The sequence below is a fragment of the Synchiropus splendidus genome, chromosome 10, assembly GCF_027744825.2.
Source record: "Synchiropus splendidus isolate RoL2022-P1 chromosome 10, RoL_Sspl_1.0, whole genome shotgun sequence".
Taxonomy (NCBI): domain Eukaryota; kingdom Metazoa; phylum Chordata; class Actinopteri; order Syngnathiformes; family Callionymidae; genus Synchiropus; species Synchiropus splendidus.
Window position 1 is genome coordinate 13,637,516 of NC_071343.1, and position 27,777 is coordinate 13,665,292.

The 27,777-nt window shown below is 42.2% G+C and overlaps 1 protein-coding gene across 2 annotated transcripts; it reads right to left on the reverse strand.

Moving 5' to 3' along the window:
- Nucleotides 1-27,646, reverse strand: scn1laa (sodium channel, voltage-gated, type I-like, alpha). 2 transcript variants are annotated; one of them, XM_053876409.1, is made up of 27 exons: nucleotides 27,490-27,646; nucleotides 21,526-21,871; nucleotides 19,818-19,938; nucleotides 19,654-19,741; nucleotides 19,459-19,587; nucleotides 19,293-19,384; nucleotides 17,967-18,203; nucleotides 17,185-17,248; nucleotides 16,969-17,110; nucleotides 15,408-15,614; nucleotides 15,144-15,332; nucleotides 13,993-14,364; nucleotides 13,384-13,510; nucleotides 13,087-13,325; nucleotides 12,846-13,019; nucleotides 12,424-12,780; nucleotides 11,414-11,893; nucleotides 8,864-8,990; nucleotides 8,635-8,789; nucleotides 6,770-6,943; nucleotides 6,573-6,695; nucleotides 4,996-5,268; nucleotides 4,852-4,908; nucleotides 4,624-4,761; nucleotides 4,448-4,552; nucleotides 4,086-4,356; nucleotides 1-4,013 (listed from the first exon to the last, which is right to left on the reverse strand). In XM_053876409.1, exons 2-27 carry the CDS (start codon nucleotides 21,817-21,819, stop codon nucleotides 2,851-2,853), a joined length of 5,898 nt encoding a protein of 1,965 aa, XP_053732384.1. In that variant the 5' UTR covers nucleotides 21,820-21,871; nucleotides 27,490-27,646; the 3' UTR covers nucleotides 1-2,850. The 2 variants fall into 2 exon arrangements, with proteins under 2 accessions (XP_053732384.1, XP_053732385.1); XM_053876410.1 differs by lacking the exon at nucleotides 13,993-14,364.
- Between the last annotated feature and the right edge of the window lie 131 nt (nucleotides 27,647-27,777).

Consider the following 27,777-nt stretch of genomic DNA (forward strand, 5'->3'; position numbering starts at 1 on the left):
ATTCTTTTGGCTTTTCAGTGAAATGGCGTTAAGCTGTGTCTTGCATGCACTTGAATTATACATTCCAAGATGATGTCTGTGTAACCAAAACATTCATTATGTATACGCATCATGTGAGTATTGAACATTTTAATTACATGCAAAATATACTTCTTTTTTTTTAAATAGAACTATCCTCAACAACATCGACAAAGAGATGCATGTGTTACACAAAAGTCACATGAAGCATTCTAAAGTGAGTTGAAACGGTTGAGGTCACATTCGAGGTGCAACGCCACGTCCTTGGTACGAGCACTCAAATAATTCTGCGGCATTGCTTTTTCCAATTTGATATTTAACAAAGACTGAGGTTTTCAAAAACTGGTTGTGGAAATAAAAAAAGAAACACACACACAAATAGGGCAGCTCAGACAATATGGTCTCAAAACAACATTTTGATATCAAAATGAGAAATGAACAAAAGTCCTGCTGATGCCCGATCACACATCTTTATGACTCTAAAAATAATGATATTTTTTTGAAACAGATATTTACTCAAATGAAGCAGAAGCAGCCAGCAGCGAGAGACATTCTTCAAAAATGCCTTGCCAACATCCCCCAAAAAAAGATACATTGTCAGAGAACAGTTCAGTAAAGTTGGAAGAAATAGGCTTTTATATGGCTGTTGTTTCTGACTGACAACTGATCCACAATTTGGTGGACAGGTTGTCATCTAGATGGCAACACTTGCCAGAGGTTAACCATGTTAGTTAGAAAGCACACTTAGTGACACTTAAAATACACCGTGGGGTGACAGAACTGTCCTATTGACTGTCACTGATTCCAACTCCACTCCATATCAGCTTTGGATTGCCAAACATGCAGCTGTGGATCATACTATCCTCTGAATTTGGACACACAATACAAAGATAACTGGGGCCTTTTCCAACTGTCATACAGTCCAAGGTCTCCCACAACTGCTTTGAGTTGGTGTCCTCATTCGAGGAGTGAATCTTTCTCCATGGTTATGTCGGAAAAAATCCCCCCAAAAAAGACTTTCAGACGTTCAGAAAATGAGTTAGCGAGTAGTCGAGAGAACACAATGTCAGTGTGTTATTGGGGTACAAGCAGCAGACCAGCTTAGGAGATCCAGGAAATGAGTGTTCAACGTGACCCCATGTGAATGCAACAAGAATCCACCATAATTTACTGGACACTTAAGTCAACCCTATCCAATGCTGCTTTGATGACAGCCATATTGTAAATTCGGCAATAATGATTTTGACCACTTGTATTTCTTTATGATCTTAGCAGAGACACAAACATGTGGGGCACCAGATGAAGCAAGGTGGAAGAGTAAAGTGAATAGTGGGGGAGCAAAGGTCTGGCATGGCATGCATGAAAATGCTCCCTGCAATAGTAGGAGAGATATGCTGGGGAACTTCTCCAGGGACAACTCATCCTCACTCCTAAGGCGTCGAACAACAATCTTCAACTGACTTTTGCATCATATTGAGTCAACCTTACATGTTACATGTTGACACTCAGGTGTATCAATGGAGTAAAAACTGTGTCCAAGCTAAGGGGTTTTGGATACGTGGGGGAGATTGGAAGCTTTCTATGTTATATTACCTACATCAGCGTATGTCATCTTATGGTTCTCTCCCCCTTACCATGACTGGAACTCACAATGCCTTCTATACCAAGTGACACATACCGAACCAAAGGGGCCTAACCTTAACCTCCACCTTTCCTTTACCAGATGTCCCACCCATGGCATCAGTATATGCCGCAGAAGGCGGAACATGTCTTGCAATTGAAAGCCTAGCGCATCAACATGCAATGGTGAAGGCTGACTTTGTGCCAACATAGGCCGCAAAAGTCACCTGAAAATAGTCACTATTTGATGCCTTGGAAGTCAGAAAGTGTTGCGACAGTAGTATGGATTGGAAAAATCAAACTACAGACCCACCACCTCTTCCTAGCTTTCAGGGCTGTTTTGGGACCTTGACACCTAACTATGAAAGCAATGCTTAATTTCAAATTCAAACAAGCTATAAATCATCAACCATTTTGCTTCCATTCAGGAAACCACTTGAAATAGTCCTTAAATCTAAGAGTCTCTCATGAATGCTCGAACAATATAGTGAGTTTGTAATAGAGTTTACTGCTGTCTAAAGAGAAGCAAACGATGGAACATAGGAGTTGTGGTGTGGTTGAGGCGTCCAATCCGTAGACAGATAAATCAACATAAAGTCAAGCCACACTCAGCTGGACCGTAGGCTAGTCGTGCTCAGCAAATGATCACCCTACATATAGTGAAGACACCACGAAGATGGCAGAGAGACACTGATGAAAAACAGAAAAAACATTCCTACATGCCAGTTAACTGCAGCATCTCAGTCATTTAGATTTTTCAAGTATTCTAAGTGCTATCATCGACAAGACAAACTTTACAGGGGATAGAAAGGTTTCCCCTGAAGCTGTGAGCCTTGTACCATGTTAAAAAAAGATCTTATAAAAGACAAACAACCATGCTATGGATTGTGCAGTAATCAACCTTAAACACTTCAGCATTTGAGTGAAATGAATACAACAGTGATATAAGAGTATGTCAAGACACTGGAGAGCAGAACGAGCTGCAGTGGAAGTTAAAGCTTTGGAACACTCGTGGAAATGTCACTATGAATGACAAAACCTGTGTTTGAGAGCATTCAAATAAAACAGTTCCGTTACAACAGAACAAACCACACAAAGTCTTTTATATGCTTGGCCTTTGGGTATAGACAACCCAGTGAGTTTTTCAGAGAAAGCCTTTTGTAAACATTTTGTCATTCATTAAAACGTCTTTGTGGCACCAACAATGTCCCCTTATGAGTTTTCCTCTTTGCCCATCACCTCTTTTTCACTTTTGTCTTTTTCGTATTTGTCGTTCCCATTTGCCGTCACGCTGTTCGCAGGCGATGGCGACGGTGAGAGGACTTTTTTGTCTGAGCTCGAAATCTCACTGAGTATTTCCTCCTTTTCAATGATGCCATCGTCCTTCTGAATGTCTCCTACGAATATGTCTGAGCCTGAAGTCACACCTTGTCTTTTGGCATACTCTCGATATGCTCTTTGGATAACCATAGCCGACGTTTCTTCCTGCTTGCGCCGGAGCGTGGTGGTGATGGGCTCATAGGAAACCTTGGAGGGATTTGAGGCCATGAAACGCTCCTCCATTTGCTCCCGCAGAATATCCATTTCTCCTCCTTCTCCGAGAACTCGCTTGGTGAATGCAAACAGGATGTCCAAGCAGTGAATGCGTTCACCACTGACCATAGGCATATCCATGGACATCAGCTCAAATTTGTTGGGTTTGGGGATGCGTAGCGGTGGATCCAGAGCATCAGCAAACTCTGACAGTTTATTGTACTCCATGAACTGTGTGGCATGAGGATCAAACCTCTCCCAAACAGAGTAAAACATCTCAAAATCATCCTCACTTAGTGGATCTGCGCTCTCCTCTGTGGCTACACCGAAGTTCTCCAGGATAACTGCAATGTACATATTCACCACGATGAGAAAGCAGATGATGATGTAGCTCACAAAGAAGGCAATTCCAACCGTAGGATTTCCACAATCTCCAACAACGGTACTTCCTGGGTGCTCTTTAGTGTTGTCACAGTCGCTTTCATTTTTATTTAGAATCGGAGCCAATAAGAGATCCCACCCTCCCGAGGTAGTGATCTGGAACAAACAGATCATGCTGTTGCCAAAAGTCTCAAAGTTGAAGAGGTCATCGATGCCTGCTTCCTTTTTGACGTAGGCAAAGTAGGACATGCCAAAGATGGCGTAGATGAACATGACTAGGAAAAGCAGGAGTCCAATATTAAACAAGGCAGGAAGTGACATCATCAAGGCAAAGAGGAGCGTGCGGATTCCTTTTGCGCTTTTGATAAGGCGGAGGACGCGTCCTATACGAGCCAGACGGATGACTCTGAACAAAGTCGGTGATACAAAGTACTTCTTGATTATGTCGGAAAGGCACATACCTGTGAGGAGAGGCCACATTGTTAGGACGCAGCACCGACTTTGAGACCGAATAGATCAGTAGGATTTCATACCAATGATTGAGAGGATGACAACGATGAAATCGAACACGTTCCAGCCATTTGTGAAATAATAGTGTCGCAGTGCGATCATCTTCAGCAGACACTCGCCAGTGAACAGGACGATGAAGATCATGTTGACCCACCAGAGAATGTTGTCTTTGTCTTTTGTCTGGTCTGCTGTTTCCACCATCATCGCCACCATGTTGAGCCATATGAGAACCATGATCAGGATGTCGAAAGCTTGCTTGGTCGTGATGTCAAAGATGTATCCTTGGATCATATTCTGGTCGTAGAAATGGAAGAATTGTTCATCAAAACAAAATAAAGAGGCAGAATCATGAAAACAGAGTGAGTGAGAGGGTAAAATAACATACAGAGGGTCGTGGAATCGGCTTCTGCGGCTTTTTTGAACCCAGCTTCTTCATGGCATTGTAGTATTTCTTCTGTTCCTCAGTCATGAATATATCTTGACCACCTAAGTGAAGTGGCAATGAAAAATGTTAAATCACTGTTCAGTTCGCCAAAAGCTGTTTTCAGTGAAAACACTTATCTTTCTTTTTTGCTGATTGAAGTTGTCAATGATGACACCAATGAAGAGATTGAGCGTGAAAAAAGCTCCAAATATGATGAAAACGACAAAGTACATGTACATTCTCAGGTTGATCTCATACTCTGGCTGATCGTCCAGCTGTAGAAATTAAATATGAGAAAGGCCCATAGTCACATGAAGTGAAGATGGTCGCAACGTTCAGAAGGAGTGACTGGAGAACGTGGTCACCTTGCTTTGAGAGTCCACAGCAGCATACATGATGTCCATCCAGCCTTTGAATGTGGCCTGAAAGATGAAATAAAACACAAGGATATTTCTTTTACAAGTTTCTGATGTATTTAATCCTCAGATTTTTCTTTTTCACATGCTTACCACTTGCAGTAATGCGACGTAACCCAGTCCAACATTGTCAAAGTTGATTTTGATATTCTTCCAGCGACCATCTTTGCCCAAAGCGTCACATTGTGATCTATTTTTGACTTGACTTGGAAGGTATATCTCATCATTTGCTGGGTTGATGCAACGGTAGTACTTTCCAGCAAACAAGTTGACCCCCATGATGCTAAAGATGAGCCAGAAGATAAGGCACACCAACAACACATTGAAGATGGAGGGAATGGCTCCCAGCAGGGCATTGACCACAACCTGCACAAAAAAGCATGTACATATTAACACTGCCAACACAAGGGAAGCGTCCTACTGCTAATACGAGGTCATTTATAGTCTTTGTGATTCCTTGATTTCTGTGGGATCAAGTGTCTTTCCTCTGACGGCTTGTCTGCATGTCTGCGTTAGGTGTACTGATTCCAACCAGAATGTTTGATTTGGGGCAACCACACATACATTTAAACAACAAAATATTGTTTATTCTGCATCAGTTTGACATTAGCACAATAAATCACGATGGTGGCTATATTCAAGTTTTTATATCACCTTATTTAAACTAAAGCTCTTTTCATGTCTTGAAAATATTTGTATGAGAATTTCAATTTTATAATTAATTAATTAATTTTGTAATTTCAAGTACATTCAGAGTAGTGGAAACTCTGGCCATTGTGTAGTGAAAAACTTCCCTGAACAAAAGCAAACAGATGCATTTGTTTGCTTTTGTTCAGGGATTCCTCCATGTTTGTTGTTGTTGTTATCATCCTAGCTGCCACGTGTCTTGTGCATCAGTGTGATCAGTGGACCAGGAACTCCTGCACTGACAAAGGTTCCCTGTTGTCTGGAGAGAAAACAGTTTAAACTCATTAAAGTCCCACCACTACTTGAACTTGTCTACTGTTTCACTACCGAGCCACACCAGTACAACTGAATCAGAAGTGACTATACATCAGTGCAGACCATCACACCACCAAGATTATTAATGACAGGATGAAAATCAGGTTAATTTTAATCCTTCAAAAGACCCATCCGTCCAGATGAAACGATAATGTTTATCTGTGGAACATTCAATAGTTGCCCGTCTTAAACCCTTCTGTCCGGTCAGGCTGTTGTACAGTGTACAGTCTCAGTTTACTGCTGACTGGAAGGAAAACACTGGCGAAAGAGACGTGCCTGGTCAAATAAAGTCGGTCGTGATCATGTACCTACACATTCCCGATAATCCTTTTTGAGCTTGACATTTTGAAAATTGAGGTGCAACAAGTCAACTAACAAGCTTTAGAGACTTGCACACAGACTTGATTGGATTTGGACACAGCCAGACTGTCTCTTTCTCCTCATAGTCTTTGAGTTCAGAAGAAATAATGCTGATCTTAAATGGCATTACATGGGTTATAAATCATGTGAAATGTCTGCAAAAGGGACAAATGATGAGGGATGTTTCCAGTGACTTATTTGTGAATATGTATGGAAAGGGTATGGTGGCAAGGGACACGTCAAAACCTGCAGTTGTTTGCATGTATTTGTGGAAAATACGATCAATCTCTGGAAGAAGTTGCTCTTACCCTCATCCCCTCAAATCTCGACAGAGCTCTCAGTGGCCTCAGAGCTCTTAAAGTCCTTAAAGATTTTATGGCACCAAGGTCTGAATAGCCAATGGCGTTGGCCACCAGACTCACCAGCGAAACCTGAAACAAACATTCGTTCCTTCTTCATCAATCGGATTCGTTCTTAGTTTTAAAAAAAAGGGGCTGCAACTCACATCAACAATTAGGAAATCCAGCCAGCACCAGGCGTTGGTGAAATACTTGGCGAAGCCATACGCCACCCACTTGAGAATCATCTCAAGAATGAAAATGTAGGTGAAGATTTTGTCTGCAAACTCCAACATTGTTTTAATCGCCTTCCTCTGCTCGATGTAGACGTCCTCAAATGCCTAGAATTGAATGAAGCAGTTGTAGATATTTTGGTGTAAAGACAACTTTATCAAAACTGCAATTGTTTAACATCCACCTCTAACTATTGAAAAATGGTTAAGTAAAACAATAAGAACTCTTAGTGATCAACCACAAATCACGACTGTTTGTGAACAAAATTGCATAAAGATACAAAAAAAATCTTCAAACAAAAAAGATTCAGTGGTTGAGCCAATCTGGTACAGACAACGGCTTAAGGATATGCTTCCAGGAGAAGAGGAGGAACCTTGTGGTTCCCTATGCCAAGGGCTGCATTTCCTTGCATTTCCCTCAGATAGCGCAAAGGCTTGAAACTTGACCTGACCCAAGTCAAGATCTATGGTCTGCGACTAATGGAGTAGGAAGTGGGATGGTTTCATCACAAATAGGATAATATTTGAAGCCCTTTCTGAGAGGGTGATCGGTGACTTTCTTTCCAAGTAGAAACTTCCCGGTGGAACTGTTGTGTGTAGTGATGGGTAGATGAGGTGTCATGAAACAGTACTGCCAGGGTTGATGAAACAGTGGCCTAATTTTCAGAGGCCACCATGTGGCGCGCTTGGTTTGAAACTGATGTGAGATTTCATTGAATCAGTTGTCCAAGTAATTTTTTTTTACAGCAGACAGTGCCCTCTGGTTTCATGAAACCTCATTGATCCATTGCTCGATGCATGTCGAGGTCCGTGTGCATCTCCCATGCAGGACTATGCTGAATTTTTCACATTTTTTTTTGCAAACAATTGTCCCATGTGAGGATGAACATATACCAGATACCACAGACCAGAACCACCCATCACAGGATCAGCTTCTTCTCCTCTGCCGTCAGACTGTTTAATTCGTGATCAGCCTTTGTTGTTTATTTTATTTTACTTTATTCCAAAGCACTTTCCTAGTTGGTGGGATCCCCACTGACCACGGCAATACATTTGATTCTGATTCTGATTCTGATAGTTCTTGAGAACTTGAAATCCACAATGCTGCTGTCCCATCAAAGGAAATTCAAAATCTTACCATTGCAGCTGCAGGACTGAACACAAGTATTTAATTCTCAGCGTGTGGAGGTTTGTCTTTCGGGAATTGTGTGGGGCGTGGGAGGCGTGTGGACATTAGCATTAGAGTACTTCCTGCATTCAAGAGTTCTAATAGACATGGGCCACCAGATGACCACAAAGAAGAAAGGATGCTCGCTAAAAAGACTGGACTGGAAACCACACACAGAAGTTCTCTCAGGTCAGCAGCAGGCAGGGAGGCCTGGGACCGGTCTGCTCAGGGAGTGATATGCCAAGAAAGAGTGTGTGAAGGAGCAACATGATCGTATTGGACCAAGATTATTTGATTACATATGTATCTGTGCTGTTCATCAGTGTGTGTCCCAAGAACAACGTCGTGACAAGGATCTTCTGTCTGCGTTATGAGTTACCGATGAATGTCTTCCTATCGTGGCCCTCAATCTGTGTTTGGAGGAGCAAATGGGCAGTTGACGCCGCAGGTATAGTTCAGTGTAGTAGCAGTGGGTTGTTTTTATGATGCCATTATGTTTCTCCTCCCCCAAAAAGGGGTGAGGAACCAGAACACGAGAAAGAACATGTTGGGCTGGAGGTGCGAGAGACCTCTTAACTGATGAGCAAAATATAGTTCAGGCAGAATCGCTCCGAAAGTAAAGGAGACTCACGAGAGCGCCACTGCTGAGCAGGATCATGAAGACGATGAAGCTTTCAAACCAGTTGTGCTCCACGATGCGGAAACAGGTTTTCCGTATGGTCCACCAGACTTTCCACCAGCCAACATCCACATTGACTTGACAGCACTTGAACTTGTTCACGCAGGCTTAGGAAAACAGCAGGGGGCAGTATTTTAGTGTACACCACAGCACTGAAGGGCATTACATCAGGGATATTTACATTCAGGGAAACAGGCTTCAGGATCCATCGTGTCTTCTAACTCAAAGTCCAGTGATTCTCCTCCCTCCCCACCTTCACCGAAATCCACGGTGCTTCCTTCGGAGGAGCTGACCTCGTCTTCCACAGTCTGGAGATAACCCACAATATTGAAATTCAATTAAAGATACTGTTAAATAAAAATTAAAAGTAAAAAAAAAAAAAAACAAGACACACAGATCATCATATCATTTATTTGAATATCTTTCTGGTGCCTATTACTTGTTATTAGTTATATGTCTCTTTTGTATTATGATGATGTTAATGATGGTTATTATTATTATTACTTTAGTCTTTGATCTATCGAGTTGGTTTACAACTCATTTCAGGATTTGAACCAAAGAATTTTATCAATGACAATACATCAGATTTGAGTGAGCGAGGGCCACAACGTCTTAGTTTGTCCTGGTCCTCTTTATGAATATTGACTTCAGTTCAATTCAGGATTCCTTTTATGAAGTAGGTATTATGATTGAAATGTATATGCCATAATCCCCGGCCAGATTGCATCGGACAACAGCTGGTATGTCCTTGAAAAAAACATTTATCAGCTACAGTTTTAATGGTAATGTAACTAAAAATGTAATACATTAGAATGCAAGTAAGAACCAGCTAACTGAAACCACAGAAGGAAATACCATTCACTCGCTGTGTGTACTTGCATTGGCTTCATTTTTGCTACCAAAGCGGTGTTTAACTAGTGCAAGGTTAGCAATATTCCATTTATGGACTGGAATTTTCTTCATTTGCATTTCAGGATTTACAAAAATCTCACTTATATATTTCGTAAAAATACATATTTTTTCATTGATGATATTCTTTATATATTTTCTCAAATGAGTAGGTGATAATGTCGCTTTTTATGACCATTCAACAATCACGCTGAATTATTTGACTTAACAGTTTATCAATATCCAACTTCTTATACTATCATTTTTATTTCCAATAAAATGTTCAAGTTGTGTTCTCATGATGCATTCCTCAATTTTCAGATAACACTATTTGTGATGTCGGTTATGTTTAGCCACGGCAAACAACCTTTTCATATTTCATCTATAATCTATAAGATATGGATCTGCCCTATATGAGCCCCAATAGGCCCATATAAATTTATGTTGGCAACCTCACTCATTTAATGCCATTGTATATGCGCCGAACAAGGTGCTATTGACGACAACAGTAGTTAAAAGACGCTGTTTAAAATAATAATTGTATGATCGATTGAAGTTGTCGAGTCATCGTAAAGTCAAACGAAAACACATATGAGACATATAATTGCTCTTCATCCGCTCACGGCAACATAAATGGAGGTGCATTCAGTTCACCAAGGATGATGTTGTTTGTGCAGAAGTGTGCATGCGGGTGAGAGCCACGTGCTCTGGTATGGTTTCTACAGGGCGTGTCTGCTAATAGCTGCTGGATGAGGAGAGTCTGATGCTTCCTGGTGAATGCAGGAGCACTTGTCTGTCCTGGGACTAGCTAATGCAGCGCAGGGAATGATGTAAGCATGTTACAGCGGTACACTCTTGAGCACTAATGTTAATGTGTTTGTGTCTGCGGTTAGTGTTTGTTTTATTTTTCTTTTATCGGGCAAAATAGGTATAAAGAAACGATAAAAGAGCATGTAAAATGCCTGCAATGTAAGAAGTAAAGCAAGCTTTGATGCATTTTTAATAATCAATAAATACATTTATTTTTAAAAAATACTATGTAATAATGCCATTGAGTCCCGTTATTCTTCTATAATACGAATTGTTAAATTATGATTTGCTGTAAGGTAGCATAGTAGTGTGCCATCGGTTTGCTGGTTACCATACCAGTTCTGTTGACTTGCAATGAAAAGATACATGTATAATACACGGTGCGATTCTATGAAGTCTTTAAGTTCAGCGACACAACAGATACATGAACAGCAATGTTTTACATGAGTTGTGCTTTGTTGTGCTTCGCACTCTCCTTCTAGAAAGGGAAATTCATCTCCTCCGCACGGCGTCCTAAATGACTCATGATCTAATAAACACAGATATTTTCCCTTCTACACGGCCTTCCTTCATTAGAGGGTCATGGTTACGGAGTACTCATCGGAAATGTCACACGCTCTTATCGCAATCTCTAATGCAACTGATACTCATTCAGTATCGATTTCCTGTTGTTGGCAACTACTTGCGCATTAGATTTTAGATTCATACGGAATGATAACACAAACTTGCGGTTTCGTTACACCAGCAAATTACAAACCTTTTATTCCAGCTCAATTACAAATATATATATATTCAAGCGTTAAACTATTTATTGTTCTTTATTTATTTATATGTTTATATACATTGTCCTATTTTAATTACATTTTTAAAATGTTAAAACATAGCACCTAACATTTGGTTTATAAACATTTTCAAATCTTTGATTTGTTTTTTTAAGAGTTATATTTTAGCGTCAACACTGCACTAAAGAGATAATGTGTCTTTTCTTTTACTGTCAACATAAATCGTGTGTATACAGTCAAAGCGTTCATACCACACGACATCCAAGTGCGTCTGATGAGAGGCTACTGAAGTCTTCAGTGTTGAGGTTCTCGAAGTCCGACTCTCCGACAGCGATGGGGACGGTGACCGTCACACTGGGATTGTTGATGAAAGACATGATGGAGTCATCGCTCTTGCTGCTGACGATATACTTGTCACCGTTCTTGTCCACTCCTTTCACGTCTCCATTTCCATTTTTTGCAAAGTCCTTAATGGAATGATTGGGAACGCCGTTCGGCCCTAATGGTTTATGGAGCTCCTCCAGGGACTTGTCTTCGCTACCTTTGTCTTTAGTCTTCTTCAGACAAACACTGTTGCAGACGCTCCGCAGCATGGACTTGATGAAAGCCAGGCCGCGGTAGATTCTCTCCAAGGCCAACTGCATGTTATTGACCTCCGTTTCTTCTTCGTTTGCCATCAGGTTGTCCGCACTGAAAGAGCTCAGCAGCAAGGCCAGGAAGAGGTTCAGCAGCTGTCGAAAGGGACAGGATGGCATTCACTGTAGAGTTGTTTTAATATCTCAGTGATAGCTTAGGTTTTTGAATGAAATGAGAACAGCCGTGGAACTGCCTTGGTTTCAGTGTTAAAGCTGATTCTTCACACATACACTGGACATAACATACTCCCTTTGCTGCTCCCGGTCTGCCTCCCTCTTCCTGTTGTTGCGCCCCCAACTTGTTCTCAGGTGTCACATATTGTCAAGTGGACTCCATTGTTGGTACAGAAGACAATGGAATCAAATGTTTCCCTTTCCCAGTTTGGGTGTGTGCCTCCTTGCATACCCCCATCTATCCATTTGTAAGGTGTGTGATGTCAAGATGTCAATTCATATTGCACCCCTCAGATGTCCGGACCTCACCGAACATATGGTTAGATGCAAGGTGAGCGGTTAGAGAATGATCTGTCATGTATCAGTGTGGAATGTAGATGCTTGTGCATGTTTACTATGCTTTAACTACAGTGTACTGATGTGCATCCAATACAGTAATGAGATTTTCTTACCACCAAATTTCCGATGACCATGACCATCATGTAGACAATGATGCACAAGGCAGGTCCAGACACCTCCATACAGTCCCACATGGTCTCGATCCACTCGCCACAAAGCACCCGGAACACAATCAGGAAGGAGTGGAAGAAGTCGTTCATGTGCCAGCGTGGCAGAGTGCAGTCAGCGGAGATCTTGCACACACATTCCTTGTAGTTCTTTCCAAAGAGCTGCATCCCCACCACAGCGAAGATGAACACGATGATAGCCAGCACCAGAGTCAGGTTCCCCAGGGCCCCGACAGAGTTCCCAATGATCTTGATGAGTGTGTTGAGAGTGGGCCAGGATTTGGCCAGCTTGAACACCCTCAGCTGAAAGTACGACACAGTTCAGTTTTTGTAGTACAGTTCAACTGAACCTCTGATGGGACACTCACCAATCTGAAGGACCTCATGAAAGACATTCCAAGCACCTTCGCCAGGCAAAGCTCGAACAAGCTCAAGGTCACAATAACACCATCAAAAATGTTCCACCCCTCTTTGAAGTAATAGTACGGGTGCAGAGCGATGATTTTAAGAACCATCTCAGCCGTAAAGATGGCGGTGAACACCTGTTGACATAAGCAAACTTCAGTATATTCATTGAAATAAAAATGCAGCCTCAGCTTGAGTGCTTACAATGTTGCCTGTCGCCAAAACACTTTGGAATGTTTCATCCATCGGGTGATGCTCCAGCGCCATGAAGAGCGTGTTGAGCACGATGCAAATCGTAATGGTCAAGTCCACAAACGGATCCATCACGATCAGTTTCACCACCTCCTTGAACCTCAGCCATGCAGGGCAACAATCCCAAATAAGGAAGTTTTGGGAGAAATTGGACCAGCAGTGGGGGCATTTCTTCCGCGACTCCTCAAGTTCTTCAAAGTAAACGTCTTATTAAAATTGAAAACAACAAATGGCTGCACACTGACTCACCTTCCATGGTGCTGGTTATAGCGCTGACAACACTGTGACTTCTGTCTCTACCTGCAGGGCCTTCAAGAAAGTCCATGGAGTCCAGGTATGTTCCTTGCTGCCGCTCATCCGTCTCAGTGGTGTCGGCCTGAGCACAAAAGAATCCACAGTCATTATTGAGAAATAGTAAAGTGGCTTCCATCTACAGAAAGGAAGACAAAAAGGAGCATATATAGTAGTGAAATAAACATTAATAAAGAGAGATAATAGTTCTATAATTAAAATAATTTATGTGGCTATTTTGGCTACAGAGAGTTGTTTTGGACATTACATCTGGTTACTTCTCATGAAAGTAGCTTGACTGCTCAACATGAGGTGCAAAGAAGGACTTGAAAACATAATCTTCAAACTATATTCATCCATTCACTCATTCATTGTATTCTGCTTTGTCCAGTTATGGGGACTGGAGCCGAGACACAGGTTCAAACCAGTGCACCATTTCAGAATCTCTGCGTCACCCATGTCTGGTTTGGGGTTGATTTCTTTCAACATATAACCAAGAATTACAAAAAAAAGAAGCTGAAAAGAATGTCGCAGCGTGGGTAAATGAAATGGACAGCTGATTCTTACGTTCTCTCCAGTAGAGGCCGCATCTACTGTCACTTTAGGCAGAAGGAGACCGACCGGTGAGGAGGGCAGTGAAGTCACGCCCAAAGGGGTCACCACTCCGTTGCGGTCTACAGAACTGTGCTTGATGCCATTGGGTAGGAAAAGTGGATGGGCGAAGAAGCTGCACTGACTTAAACTGCTGCTGCGGTGATTTGACCTTGGGGTCACGAGCAAAGAGCCTCTCCGACTCGGATTGTCCTCAAAGATGCTGTTCTCATCATCAGCAAACTCATTTTCTGAGCCCCCGTCTTGCTTATGGCTTCGGAAACTGAAAACACTGGTCCGGCTGTTCCGTCTGGAGGAGAACAGGGGTCCCCGAAAACTCAGAATGGACTATGAAAGAGAGACATTCTTCAGTGTCTGATGCTGATGAGAGACGCATGAGATGCTCAGAAGCCGATGGATGGAGATGGAAGACAAAGCATGGTGATGATCATGGCCACATTAGAGCGGAAGAGGAAGAAGCTGCACAATCGTGAGGATGACGAAGATGCTGATGAAGAGTTGTTATGAGCAAAGTAAAACCAGAAATAAAAAATATATACATATATTTGTTACGAAGACGGGATGAAGTGGAAGCTGATGGAGTTTTATGATGACATGACAGCAGACAGGAATGCATCATGAATTCACATACAGATTTCTTAGATTAAAGTCCCTGCAAAGTCAAGTCCTTTTCTCAAACATCTAAGAGATGAACAAGGGGAGTAAGGCCATCATGGGCTCAACATTTCAAACCTAGAACCGTTGTTGACTGTGAGTTACCCACGTAGTTATTAGTTAGACATCGGGGTGGGAATCCTGGGAATCACAATAGCTGTAGTAAGTTTGGTTCTGTAGAACTAGACAAGTTGAATGCCAGCAAAGAATTGATAGAAATAAAGATTGGGATTTATCAAACGGGGAAAGTGTGACATGCCAGTGTGGGGTTTGTAGGAGCACATTTGCCTGTGTAATAGTGAAACAATAACAGAATACAGAATACCAGGGCTGAATTGACATGAAGCATGTCTGACAGCTCCAAAACAATCTCAACTAAGGTGTTTGCTTTACAGGGACTTTAATTGGGTTTGACATCAATGAGTGTAGTATTTTGACAAACAATCCCAAACCTGATGAGCTGGTGAGAATTTCATGTCGTAGTTGAGATTGTTTGCGTCCACAGGAATCACTTTCCCCCCTTCTTCTTTCCTTTTCCGTCGCCTGTTGTGTCGCTCTTTAGCCGATTTGGAGCTGAGCTTGGAGTTGCCCGAGAACGTCTCAGCACCTTTCTCACTCATCTCCGCGCTCTGTCCAGCTCCCTGTATGACGAAAGACAATGGTCATTCACCTGCAGTTGACAATTGGGTTGTCCATTCAGTGCGGGTCAGTCTCACCTGCGTGTCCTCCTGCTGCCTCCTAAGCTCCTCAAGCATGGCCTGGAACTCCTCCTCCTTCTCCTTTGCCTCCTTGATGGCGGCCTGGCACTGCTCCTCATAGGCCATCGCCACCACAGCCAGGATCAGGTTGATCAGGTAGAAGGAGCCAAGGAAGATGACAAGCACGAAAAATATCATGTAAGGCTTTCCAGCAGCTCGCAGGGTCTGAAATATAAAGTCAGGACAATGAATTAAACCCTGAAGCTTTGAATAACAGTCGTCAATCACAAAGGTGTGAAGCTAGTCCCAGGATCAAAGTAAATCCCCATCAAAAGTGACCTCTTGTCTGGTCCCTCCGTGGTATGTTTCCTGGGCGTGAAACATCTGAAGAAGCTCCACTATACAAATGGGAGCTATAGGGGAAGGACGTCTTTTGGTTCAACTGCAGCTGGATCTTGGTCAGACAAGTCCACGTGACTTGACTCATAACTCTTATCCACACTCATGTTCATTTTTCTTATTACACAGCTACCTGCCTAAACCGACCGTCACCTGGGAACATAACAAGCGACGTTCATAACTCTGACCTGGGACCCCTACGTGGAGCTGAAAAGCTTTGTTTGTTTAGGAAACGGAGACTGCAAGCCTTTTAGTGTGACAGACTCATTGAGCTCCAGCCCTTGCCAAGACTCATCTTTGTTCATCTCTGTGCACCTGCATTTTCTGCACTTTGTTTGAACAGACTGTTCAAAACTAGTCTTTGAATACGACTGATGTAACATGAAGCCACGCTGTCACAGCCCAGGCCTCACATGCTGAGCTCCAGCTGTTTCATATGTATATTTACAGAACCAGAAGGAACAAATATTACGTGTTTGCAAAATTATGAGGTCAAACATTTCATCAACCACCGCGGAACAAACAATGAATATGGCCGAGCAAACAGAAAGAATTTGGAGGTGGAGCATGCTTAGGCTGGTCCCATTATCAGTGAACTCCATATAACAAACAGGATTCCCTACATCAGTTTGATCAATGAGAATCATTTTTTTTACATTTGAAATCAAACACAGCACACACACACAACAGGAAAGGAAAAAAGTGAAGTGGGACACTCTCTTTTTTCTTGATCCAAATTGCAACACCATCGAAATGTAGCCATCTGTTCCTGGTCCCATTAGCAACATTTTTTTATTTTTTATTTTTATGATTCATCCGTTTCCAATTCATTTTGCCAACATACAGACAAACACTGACAATTACATAATCTGTTTGACATGGGGCAATAAGTCACGCTCTCTTTAATCTCCAATATGTATTACAAAAATTCATAAATCATGCTTTATTATTTTTATTCTAGATCCTGTTCAATTACTACTATAGTATTATTATTATTATTCAGTGTTATTAATTATATATCTTTGTGGAGTGTGTAAAATGTGGATTATGATAAGAACATTATTATTATTATTACATTTCAGTGCAATAATATGTAGTAACATACGTACACTGAGTAACACAATTTATACATTCTCTGTAACAGAATGTTGAGGTGTGCAGATGCAGTCTGAGTCGTCACCTGCTGGTAGAGATTTTCCCAATAATCTTGTGTCATCAGTCTGAACAGCGACAGAAACGCCCAGCCAAACGAGTCAAAGCTTGTGTAGCCGTAGTCCGGGTTCCTTCCGATACGCATGCAGGTGTAGCCTTCTGGACACTGCCTGCAACACGCACCATTTGTTGACATGCAAGCAACATTCTTTTTTTTTTCTTCCATCAGTGGTGGTTATCTTACCCTGCATCACTGCTATTTCCACAGAGCAGCGGGTCCCTTTTGCCTTTGAGATAATAATGATTTGCTGGAGGAATAACGATAAGGATCAGGCTCAATAAACGTCATACATTATGTTACCTCAGGGCCACGCTCAGGGTGGCGACCTGACAGCTCGATATAACAATAGGAAAGAACACTATTTACACATGAGGCGTATCCAGGAATCTTGGGGTGAATTACACTTCCTTCCTTAATCCTCAACCTCAGCCTCAGTCCTCAGTCTTTAACACAGAACCTCATTTCTCAAAACCAAGGGTTAAGGAAGATTTTGTAGATTTTGAAATGGGACACTCCTTAATGCAGGTATGTCCTTAGCCTGTTGGGGGCAGCATTACGCCAATGCGGCGTTTCATCTGCCAATTCAGAAGAAGAAGTAGATGGGGGAGGAGCCAGAAGCATTAACAGGATCAGCGACAATGCCCACACCTGTCTTTTGTCTTTTATATCTCCATTAACAAAGAAAATACATTTGCAGTTCAGTCTCTTAGTTTTTGACAACATCTTACTACACAAAGGATTCTGGGTATTCCTCGATACCGAGGGAGGTTGAGTTCCTAAAGATTGAGGAAGCCAATTTCCTCAATCTTGTTCCTCAATTTTACTTCCTAAGAATTGGGACAGTCCTTGCTCCTCGCGAGAACGTGCATCTTTGAGGATGGAGGTTGAGGATTAAGGAAGGAAATGGAACGCACCGCATCTCCGACATCTGAACACAACAGACACTTTGCCGAAAAAGCACTCACCCTTGTCTTGGGCATACTCTATAAAAACGCTTAAATTGTGGAAAATCTCTTGAGATATATTCAACTGTTGGACAAGGTCCTCATTGAGGGGCCACCGCACACACTTGTGCTGCAGAAGGCCCATAAAAAGTTGCAGCCCTATGAGGGCGAAGACGCTCAAGCAGAAGACAGTCAGTATCATCACGTCCGACAGTTTCTTGACAGACTGGAACAACGCAGCCACGATGGTCTTCAGTCCTGACAAGAGACATAACTTAAGTGACAGAGGCAGACAGAACAATAACACAACACCATGTAAATGTTCCCATGTTGTTAGGTATTGCTTTCAGTGGATCACAAAGAGACACCACAAGATTAGCAAAATAAAAAAAAAATAAAAAAACATGCTGCCACTGCATTTGGTGGAAATTCAGGGTGATAGGGCAGCTAAATAACAAACCGTCCATCCATCCATTTTTTGACGCTTATTTAGGTTTTGGTTGCAAGGCAACAGTTGTCAGCAGGGACGACCTCCCCAGCCACTTCAGCGCCTCTGGGAGAATTTTGAGTTGGTCCCAGGCAAACTAAGAGATATAAACTCTCCAATGTGTCCTGCCTCTGTGGACACTCCCCAGGAATTTATCCTTACCAGATGCCCAAACCACCTCATCTGGTTCCTCTGAATGCACAAGGTCAGGGGTTCCACTTCGAGTCTCTCCTGGAATTCTGTTCTCCTGACCCTATCCTAGGATTACACACCCAGCGGAGAAGGCTCATTTCGGCCACTTTTATCGACCTTTGAGTTATCACCCAATGCTTGTGACCATAGCTGAGGGTAGGAACTTAGATTGACTGGTAAATCCAGAGCCTTGGCTTCCGACTCAGCTCTCTCTTCACCACAACAGACTGGTACAGTGTCTACGGACTGCACATCGGGCAGTGCGAAGAGCAGAACATGCGAAGGGAGTGTGAATGTACGAGGCGGGGGAGTTGCTGAGTAGGGGATGAAGGGGCGGCGCTACCGAATGTCACTATGACTAATAGGCTTTAAATACCAAGTGACCCTTTGTTACACATAGAATGAATGAGTGGCAACCCATGGCTTACAAAACCCCAACCTCTGTTGCAAAATGTAGAATGAACAGGGTGCCATTCCATGTCGTACCTAATCCCAGCATCTGTCCCTTGAGTCGCGCTGCCAATGCGTCAACATGCAACACTGAAGGCTGCCTTTGTCGTCAGTATAGGACGCAAAGGACCACTTTCCCAACATCAATATACTGCATTACGCCGCAGGAATGAGGATGAGGGGTTTAAAACTGGCACGGGGACCTGGTTAGAGCTCACCTGGGATAACAGAGATAGCTTTCAAAGCTCGTAGCACTCTGAATGTCCGAAGAGCTGATAAATTGCCTAAATTTACAAATGCAGTCACATACCTGGAGAGAAACACATCATTACGACCACTTTATCATGTTTGGGATCGACCAAACATTGGACACCCGATACTTACGCCATGACAATGACTGAGAAATCCAGCCAGTTCCACGGATCTCTGAGAAAAGTGAACTTCCCTATGCAGAAGCCTCGTGCCAAAATTTTCACCAGGGACTCGGCCGTGTAGATGGCAGTAAATGTGTATCTGCAGGAGACAAAATGTTTAACTGAGTGTGTAGCAAGTTCGTGAAGTGCAAAGCTGCAAACTTACTCTACAGTCTTTGCCCACTCTGGGAGACGATCTTGTGTCATGAACCCACAGTTGATGAGGATTGTGCACATGATCACCATGCTGAACAATTTGGGGAGGAGTCAAGGAAAGTGGGTGGAGTTTGTGGTCACTCATAATAAAGACAGTGGGACTTAAAAAAGGATATGAATGGACTAAAATCTTTATTGATATTCTTCTAAGAGGGTTAAAGGGGCTCAGGAAGTACAAGGCAGGACTGGCGTTGAATCGGTAGATGAACTTCCCCTTGTTCAATACTATAAAAGTCTGGAAAAGAAAGAAAGGTTAGCCAAGCATTCTTGAAGGGAATTCTGAAGAAAAACATTTTAAGAGTTACAAAGAAGCTCTTGAGACAGAATGCGAGTGTGACGCCTCTGTGACAAAAGCTCCGGGCTCATATGATCACTTTGCAGAGTGAGGGCCACGATGAGCTGGTTCTCTGAGTGGAAGTTGTTTGTGTTCTGTTTCAAAACTCTGTTCTGCCATATTGAACACTCTTGCTGTTCAAGATTTGTTCAAATCTTTTCATTGATATTATTTATTTATTTTGACTGGTGATTTTGTGGGAGTATTTATTAATCTTTGAATACTACACATTACTACATTTTTTAATTACTTCGTCCTAATTTTCCATTTTTTGTTTGTAGTTTTTGATGAAATTAATATTTTATTGTCTTGTTTATTTTTTGGAATATTTAAAAATACATACAGAGACCTAAAGATGTCTTTATGTCACTTTTTTTCAGTTAATGTATAGTATTGTGCCTTTTAATAATATTATTAATGAATAATTTTATTTCTGAGGCACGTGTATTAATTTTATATTATAATAATAATAGAATAAATACCTCTTAATAAATAATAACAAATACAATAAATACCCCTTTTTCCCTCCCCTGGACGAATCACAGGGCATCAAATTCCATTTTAAGATTAAACACAGTTCCAGTCTTTTCGTTTAAGCTTGAAAGTGTACTTTCCACGTACTTTTTTTTTTATGAAGCCATTCCTCCAAGAAAACGTCTAAATTACAGCAAATGTAATTTTCAGACGTGTGACATAAACCACACGTAAGTGCGCACATAAATAAGCAGCAGCAGAACTGCTCCTGTTTGGAACATGGCCATTCTGCACAGCCGGCTGCTAGATGCGTCTCGCTGGCTGCGGTGGGTTTCATGTGTTTGGTTGTGATTCGAGTATGTATGAGCGGACAACTGAGTGTGCACCCTCAGTTATGCCAGCAGAACAGTGTGAATTAAGTGTGAAGAAGTTTAGTGATGGCTAACCTGACTAGTTGTGGAAGCACGTGTGTGTGCATTTGTGCGAGCGTCTGCCTCCAGCTACTGAGCGGGAGGGGAAAATAGAGAGTGCGCAGCAGCTCTCGGTGACGGAGCTGCTCCATCACAGTGGAAGTCAAACCTCTCCAACACAGCACTGATTTGAGCGACTTCTTCATCGCTGCAGGATTTGCTCTGTCACTGGTCCCAGTCTTCTCACTTCGAAGAACCACTTCCAGTTGAGTCATCATAGTCCACAGATTCACTGAGACAAGCCGATCAATAAACACCATGACTTCCATCTATCTCTCTGATTCATCCCGAATATAATGCCTGTAAATGTATATCAAACTGTACAACAAACAAGGGTTTTAAGTAAAGTGGCAGAGCAGATTGCTCACTCATGGGTGGAGCTACAGAGCTGACGTCCATACTTGTTCTTTTAACCCATGTACTTGACACATCAGTAGCTTTTGAAGTTAATAAATAGATCATGTTCTCGGAGTCCTAAAAAGTCCCCTTGATGATTATATATATATATCATCACTGCGGGGACATAGGAATCAGGCACACCTACTTTCTGATTACTGTAGTAGGGATCCAGGTCCTCCAGTGGTGTTGACACCATTGCTTTAGGAACGTCGCCATACAGAAGAGGCAGGGGTTTGCCGGCCTCCAGGTCACGGCTGGGCTTGGGTTCGTCCTCATCTCGCTTTCTCTCGTTCTCCTTTTCATTTTCCTTCTCTTTATCTTTCTCGCCTTTTGGCTTCTTGGCTTTCTCCTCAGCGATCCGTCTCTCGATGGCAGAGAGGGACTCGCGGCTGAAGGGGCGGAAGCTGTCTGGTCCTGGTGGCACAAGCAGCTCTGCCATCTTTCATCCTGCAACGTCAATGTGAGCAGTGGTCCTCCAGCATGAGAAGGCCCTGCAACGGCAGACACCGTAGTCAGGAGACGTGAAACCTCGGCCGTTTGATATGCTGTTTTATGAGAACAACCTGCTGCAGACAACCTAACCTGGGGCTGAGTCAGAGAGCAGATCAAGATAAGACCAAGACAAGATTTTGAGTGCACATCAAGACAGAACCATTAGTCACCTGCAAAAGAATCTCACTTTCTTATTATTATTATTACCAGCTGTATGGCACCATGACCAAAAGTGAAACAGGCTGAAATGTTTTCATTTATAATGAGTTAAATTGTCACAAGAACCTAAATGTTTAAGAACTAAACTAATTATTGCATTTACATCCCAGCTACACGGGGTGTGACGCAGGGGATACCCAGGACAGACCACCTGTCCAACACAGGGAACACAAAGAGCAACTCACACCAACGGAATGTATAGCCACCAGTTTACCTCAGTTTGTTTTTGGACAGCAGAAGGAAAGCAGAATTCCAAGGAGAGAACACAATGCACAGAAAGTTAGCTCCAAATTTAAACAGAAAATCTGACCCATGCAATAAAAATCTGTCTTCAAATAAATATTACTGAAGAGATTAGTTGATGTCATCGATAAAAATTTGTCCGCGTCAAAATCTGTGCGTCGATGTTTCATGTTGCTGTTGGCGTAAACACACACGGGCCGAAGAATTGGTTGTTATTGAGAATATATTATCACATTCTCTGGAATCATGGCGAATCGTGAATCGTGGCGACGGGTCGTAGTGTTCAAAAGTGTGGTGTTGTTTTGTTTGTGAAGATAAACGCCTCTTAAGGATGAGCAAACCCCTTCGACACCATAGTAGAATGATGAAAGTGTTTGGTCTGTGACGCCACACACCGTCGGGCTAACTGCTAGCATGTTGGTTAAAAAGTAATAGCCCAAAACAAAGAGGTTAACACATGTCAGGCTCCATCCAAGACAAATTGGAAGTCTTTAACAGCCACAATGTGAATTGCGGTATCTTAATGCAGAATGATGCATTTGCTGCCAGGACCACTGTCAGATTTTTCTTTTTTAATCGGTGTGATTAATCTGTTTTCCTGTCTGGACCGCATGATAAAACAGGATTTCATTTGAAAGTAGATCAATTCTAACTCTAATAACTCTAATGTGATGATCTCAACACAATAATAAGGTGAGATGTAACAAACCAGCTTATGAAAGAAAGCAGAAGACTCTAATACATGTTGGAGTTGAACACTAGCTCAATCATATGGTAAAAACGGGATAAATGGCACCAAAAAAAGGTCCCTGCGTCACTTTGGGTTAAAATTAGATCCAATTATCTTCGCTCTGGGGGTAAAATTAAGATCCAACGTGACAGTGATCAATTCCAGGTGAGGCTCCCAGCAGCAGGAAGAGACTATGTCAAGTGTTGGGGAGACTAATGCCGCATTAAATATGAATGCTCGACAGACTGCAGAGCTTCTCTGAGAGAGCTTTCGCCTCTTCTCAACAGAAGTGTAATAGAATACGTCCACACGATGGGCAGCAAAGTAAGAAATCAATCAACAACACAGCGCTGAATCGAAGCGCCCGCAGCACTCGGCTGTTGCATGTGTGACATAATGGCAGCTCCCCGCGCGCTAAAAACATAAATAGATTTCTAAAAGACAGGTTTTCACTTTTGGTGACGTGTCTTTTTCCCAGTTGATGCTGGTGCATTTGGTACATGATCATAAATGAGAATAAAATCACGTAAATTCATTACATATCATGAGTGCCAAACTCATGGTATGCAGGCCACTTCAGGCCTGCAATATAACAGCATAGGCCCGCTACATAATATTGAACCATTCAAAACATTACTTCAAATCCTTATGCAGTGATGGAAGCACAATCCCTGGTCAAATCGCAAGACTGAAAGTGGCCCTTTCTGTGTTCCTCACAAGACTATTGGTCGGCCCTGGTGAAGCATGAGCTGATCCAACCGTCCAATGGGAGCGCAGTGATCAGTGACTGGGGAGAGGACCTGGTTAGGCGCTGAGGACAACTGTGAGGCACCTCCAGGAACAACTCTAGAACGTGTGTCTCTAAACTATCACAAGAGCAGGACATTGTTTTTCGGGCAGCTGAAGTTTGGGCCCCACATGCCCATGAGGAGTCTTGCAGGTTTTAGTACAAGAGGGTGGCGAGCCATCTACACTTTGAACTGCCGTGTGTTCCTGCAAGGTCAGCCTGCAGACTTAACCTCTCAAGAGTTCATCCGCTCACAGCTCAATACACCCAACTTGAGATATGAGCTCCACTTCGAGGCTTCAAATAGGAGCACTTCACTTTATCTGCCACCTGTCGGCAGCATGGCCTGACTAAATTCTCTTGCAGCACATTAGAATCTCAGCTGAGTCATTATTCATGTTAATTTAGTCATTTTTAACAGGTGATAAAATGTCCCTAAAAAGGGCAAATCTTTGTCCTGGACATTCAGACGCATGTTGCACTGATTCGTATTGGTTTCAGCACAGACACATGTCACGCAGCATGTGCTGGGTCACATCTGGACACTGCGCGGTCCCTGGGGCCACGTTTGACCTTATGACTGATAGTTATCTGTGCCTTGATAGCTTGTTGTGAAACAAAAAAATCGAACAAATAGAACAGACTATATGACATTTCCATTTTAACAACTTTTCCTATGGTCTCTTCTTGTTTCAACTACATTTATGAGATATACTATTGGTCATATTTCATTTGAATTATGACATTTCAAGTTATATGAAATAGTATTTGCCTCTTTTCTTTTAGCATCTTAAAACAAATTCTTACATTGTAGAACTACATAGTTCAGATTCTTCTTCTTCTTCTTCTTATTGTTGTTGTTGTTGTTATTATTCAGCTTGTAATACCATGAAACATATCCCATATATTAATAAAGAAAATCCATTCCTTCTCTTTGTTTTTGAATCTACTTTAACATAGTGATAATTTTATTTTGTAAGATCAACTATCCAACAACTGAGTCGTCCTCCTGTAAGTAAGTTTGTAGCTGCAACAGCAATAATTTAGTGTAGTTTTGCATCTTTGTGCGTGGAAACATCCAAAAGAGAGAGCACTAATGCGGTTGGCAAAAAATGCTGATGGCTACATTTCAGAAATTGTATTTATATAATGCCTGAAACATGTACGAAAACATTTAGTTGTATTTTCTTTATAATTGTTATTTATTTGTTTTGCTGAAACTGATTTTGATGCAAAAAATGGCTGTACACCAGGTACGACCAACTATCAACAACAAACAACAAAAATGACCCTTACAGACGGGAGATGAGGTATCATGAAACAGTATTGCAGGGTTGACAAAACAGTGTTATCATTTTCAGAGGTCACTAGATGTTTCGAAATAGTTTCGAAATGATGAGGTTTCATTGAATTTGGTGTTCAAGACCAAACATTTTACCATCTGGTGGCCTCTGAAAATCAGGACTCTGTTTCATGAAACCTCAATAATACTTCAATTCTGTGCCATGAAATCTACCCATCACTAACCGGACACCTCGACTGGTTGCATGTCCATCTCAGGGCATATGTTGACAGACAAAAACCACACACCCTCTACTGATGGCATGATCATGTGACATTTGGTCTGGTTCAAAAAATGAAAACTAAAGATCAAAAACAGAATTATCACCTGTTAGCCTGCAACCACGGCCATTTATCTGAGTTTCCCAGCTGAGGAGCAGCCCATGGGAAAAGAAGAGGATTCCACAGGGGTTTGGGAACCACCTTGGCCTGGAAACCGAGGGTGTAACTCACTCCAACGATGTGTCACTTTTAAGTGTCCACTCGCTCCTTATGAATAGGACATCCAATTCCTGCCAGAAGATCGATGAAAAAACTATCGACTTCACCTTCACAGAGATTTTTGGCTTTGGGCCACCTTGACTGATAGAGTACATCAAACATGTGGTATCTATAAGAAACATGGCTTCAATAATTAATCTGCTCAACTCTTCAATACCTCATTTAAATTGATAGATGTGATGAATCACAATGAGCGGTGATACTTTCAGGCCTCCAACAGGACCAACAAATGGTGATCTTTGGATTTAGATTCGATTCGATTCGATTAAATATCCTTTATAAGCCCCAAAGTGGAAATTCCACGCATCAGTTGCGTATTGTTTGCAGCTTTTCCCCCCACCATTATGTTGGTGAGGGTTTCAGGACACCCTGAATAATGACTAAACTGTCTGTCAATGTGCCATCTCTATGTCTTTATATCTTGAGATGGACCGTGACCTGCCTAATATGTCCCCATGCTGCTGGGATAGGCTGCAGTGACCTTGCTAAGGGAATGAATGGAAAAGTAACTTCTTCATTTTCAGTTCTATTATTGAGTGTCGTGGGGGAGTTGTAATGGACAGTCGATATACACTTTAAATACATGCTTTAGGAGCCATGAGATCATGTAATGTACTTTCTAGTAGGTCAAAAATGAAGTCAATAATTTATCCAAGACTGAATTTTAGGGATGGTAAAGAGAATATATTGGTTAACCTGCATCACTTACCTCAGTTAAAAATACATCAGCCAACTACATTCCAGTTGTCGCATTGGCACACTCACATGCACAGATTTTATATACACTGCAGCTCATGCTTGGACCGGTTGACACACATCTTTTGCCATTTCCACAGCAAGTCTGCATTCCTTGTCACACCTATCCTCCTCAAGTCATAGCCGCCGTTGGATGTCTTCTCCTTTTATCTAACATCTCCAGCTCCAACATTCTTGGTCTAACACAGTCTCCCCTCTCCATGTGTCCAAACCATAGATCCCTTCTTAGACGCTCTTACATACTAGAGGCGACAGGTTAGCTGGTACAGTAGCAACGATGACACTGAAGCAGGAAGTAGTGCGTATGAATATGAGCAAGGTGAAGGGCCTCTTTGGTGCCACAAGCTGATCCAGTGTAATAATAAAAAAAGATCCTGCTGATTCAAAACAAGCTAATATTAAATGTAAGAACTAAGATATTTGTGAATCAATAAAATCACCCAAAGCATAGCACATACATTACATACATTTGTCTTCAAATCTACACTAGATACACAACTTTGTGCGGACACTGAAGCGCTCCAAGCCCTGACTGAACCACACACCTCGACATGTTTCCTCGACTGGTTCGTGTATCCAGAAACATGTACAAGATTGTGACAGTTGTGTTTCTTAGCTTTCCGCTTCTTGTAATTGCTGGACGTGTCTACACTGCAGCCTGGTTGGAAGGCAAACATCCCAGGCTCTAATTGACAGCAATCTAATAATGATGTTGACGGTCATGCAAACAGGAAGTGCTAGGAGCCGAGCTGTGGGCTCATAATCGCTTCTATGCCCATTAACCGCAGCAATATACCGTAATTCAGGCTACGTGCTGGAGCTGGTCCTCCTGAACACTGAATCAATTCAGGGTTTTTTTTCCATGCAGAGATGATTCTCACAATCACTATTCATAACTACATATGTGTTAGGAAGTGACCCCTCATACAGTAATAACAGATAGATAGATAGATAGATAGACAGACAGACAGACAGACAGACAGACAGATAGATAGACAGATAGATAGACAGATAGATAGATAAACTTCTCTTTTCCTCACCGTTAGTTTCCCATTCTTGACTGCTGACCAGTGATGGTAAAAAAGAAGAAGAAGAAGAAAAGCAAATAATAAAAATGTCCGTCAAAAGGTTATTTTTCCCGTGGCGGAGTAAGTAATTTCCACCAGTTTGAGACAGGAACAGACTGGGAGAGCGTTGGTGTAGTGAGAGAGTTTCATCCGCCCTGCGTGCGACCAGCGGACTAATGTGGAGCTTCCGGATGTTCCTGGTGCGCGGAGAGGGGCAGAGATGCCACAGGCGGGCCTAATGTGGTGGGACATGTCGGGAAT

Excerpts from the sequence above, each read along its gene's own strand:
- scn1laa (XM_053876409.1), bottom strand. The coding sequence starts at position 21,819 with ATGGCAGAGCTGCTTGTGCCACCAGGACCAGACAGCTTCCGCCCCTTC. Across the intron at positions 13,020-13,086 it reads TTTTGGCGACAGGCAACATT|GTGTTCACCGCCATCTTTAC; the intron begins GTAAGCACTCAA and ends TTATGTCAACAG. Across the intron at positions 8,790-8,863 it reads TGAAGCCTGTTTCCCTGAAT|CCTGCGTGAACAAGTTCAAG; the intron begins GTAAATATCCCT and ends TGTTTTCCTAAG.